General features: G+C 36.6%; 1 protein-coding gene across 1 annotated transcript in view; it reads left to right on the plus strand.

Moving 5' to 3' along the window:
* The first annotated feature begins 941 nt into the window (after positions 1-941).
* The window catches only part of BBS5 (Bardet-Biedl syndrome 5), a 29,080-nt gene continuing 28,147 nt past the window's right edge, over positions 942-1,874 (plus strand). Inside the window, exon 1 of the mRNA XM_019633297.1 lies at positions 942-1,822. Coding sequence (XP_019488842.1) covers positions 1,781-1,822 — 42 coding nt within the window. The 5' untranslated portion in view covers positions 942-1,780. The remainder of the gene's footprint in view (positions 1,823-1,874) is intronic.

A 1,874-nucleotide genomic window follows, 5' to 3' on the forward strand; every position in this document is an offset into this window, starting at 1 on the left:
GGCGTGGGCTTTCGTAAGTTGCCCTGAACCATGGTGAGCAGCCGTCCAATGGCTGGTGAGTGTCTGCCTCACCCAGGAAGAGCGCAATGGTAATACCAACATAGGCCAGTGAAGCGACGTCCTCCACAACTGGACTGAAGAACAAAAGGACAGCAACTTATCTGTTCCCCTTCCCCGATTCCTCAATAAAATCTTATTAAAAATGTAAACATTATTCTTAGCTTGTGGGCCAGATTTGGCCAGACCATAGTTTACCAATCCCTGCTTTAGGTCATAGCTTAGATGTCACTTTCTAAGGAACCTTCTGTGTGTTCCTTATGCAGCCTGTATTTATTATTACTATTACTATTCCAAATTGTTACTACTCTAATATACAGAGCTTGTCTATACCTCCACATTAGATTGTAGGCTTTATAACGGTAGGGTCAGAATTATTCTGTTCCTAGTTAGATCCTTACCACCAAGCACAACACCTGGCATTTTTTTTTAGTATTATTATTTTATTGGAGAACAGCCATGATCATTGGTTACACATTGCTTTCATGCTACAATGGCATAGTTGACTCTTAGGGAGGGCGCAGATCACAGTGGCCCGTGCGGGGATCGAACCGGCAACTTTGGTGTTATCAGCATGACATTCTAACCCACTGAGCTAACCAGTCACCCCAACACCTGGCATTTTTAATTACTTAAGATGTTCCAGGTTTATCAGATATATCATTTTATTGAAAATAGAGATGTTATTGTTAACCTAGCTTATGTTTATTGAAAAAGAATAAAACAAATCAAATATGCCCTCCCCCCAAAAAAAATATGCCCTCCTATTATTTTAAAAAGTCTTTAGAACTTTTTGCAAGTTCTCTTTTTCTAAAATAAAACAATGACATAAAGAATTATTCCTTATAAAATTAGAGTTAGTATTGCTTAATGAGACTTGGGCTCAGAATAATAGGGGCTAAAAGTTTTTGTATAACAATTTTTTGCAAGATGAGAGTGGAAAAGGAAATATATATACTTACACATATACTTAAGTCTTTTTAGGTTTAGGGTTTGTGAGTTAGTGTTTTAAGTGCAACCTCAAATTATAAAATAAAATCCTCTGGTGTATGTGGTGGAGAGGAGGGGAAGGTAGAGGTGGAGAATGACAGATAAATGGTAGAAGTAGATAATTTTAGTGCCATATTAGTAAGTCCTGAAGATTTTTTTAGACCACTTAGCTATCATACTGGGATGATTTTGAGAGATGTTGAGGGGCCATGTAACTAGAGAACAGTTTTGTTCTATACTTAGTGTGGAAGAGCCATAAAATATCTCTTGTGAACTGATGGGGGTTATCACATGTGTTTTCTCTCTCTTATAACTCTGCTGCCTTGACTTTTCTTAGGTTTTGAGTAATAGTCATAATATTATGACTTGTAGAATGCTTAGTTTATGTCAGACATTGTGTAACGGGCTTTATTTACATGTGGTATTTAATCAGATCTCCATTTTACATTTGACACAATGTGCCAGAGAAGTTTGCCCCTGGGCCAACAACTGGTAAGTACTGATGGTGTAATGATTAGAGTCTAACTCCATGAATGATGAAGTCATGAATACTCCATAGCACTTAATGCTGGCATTTTCTGCTGCTCTGATAATCAGAATTATTCTGGTGTTTAGAAAATAAAGAATAAGGATTCAAACAAATGACCGTTGATATATTCCTCATTACTCTCTTTTACAGGGAAATTTAGGAACCTTTTTTATTACCAACGTGAGAATTGTATGGCATGCAAATATGAATGACAGTTTTAACGTCAGTATACCATACCTGCAAATTGTAAGTGCATGCATTTTGATGACCTAATTGTAATGTAGAATAAATAATTTTT

Source organism: Hipposideros armiger, unplaced genomic scaffold (assembly GCF_001890085.2).
Source record: "Hipposideros armiger isolate ML-2016 unplaced genomic scaffold, ASM189008v1 scaffold_1283, whole genome shotgun sequence".
In the NCBI taxonomy this organism is placed as follows: Eukaryota; Metazoa; Chordata; class Mammalia; order Chiroptera; family Hipposideridae; genus Hipposideros; species Hipposideros armiger.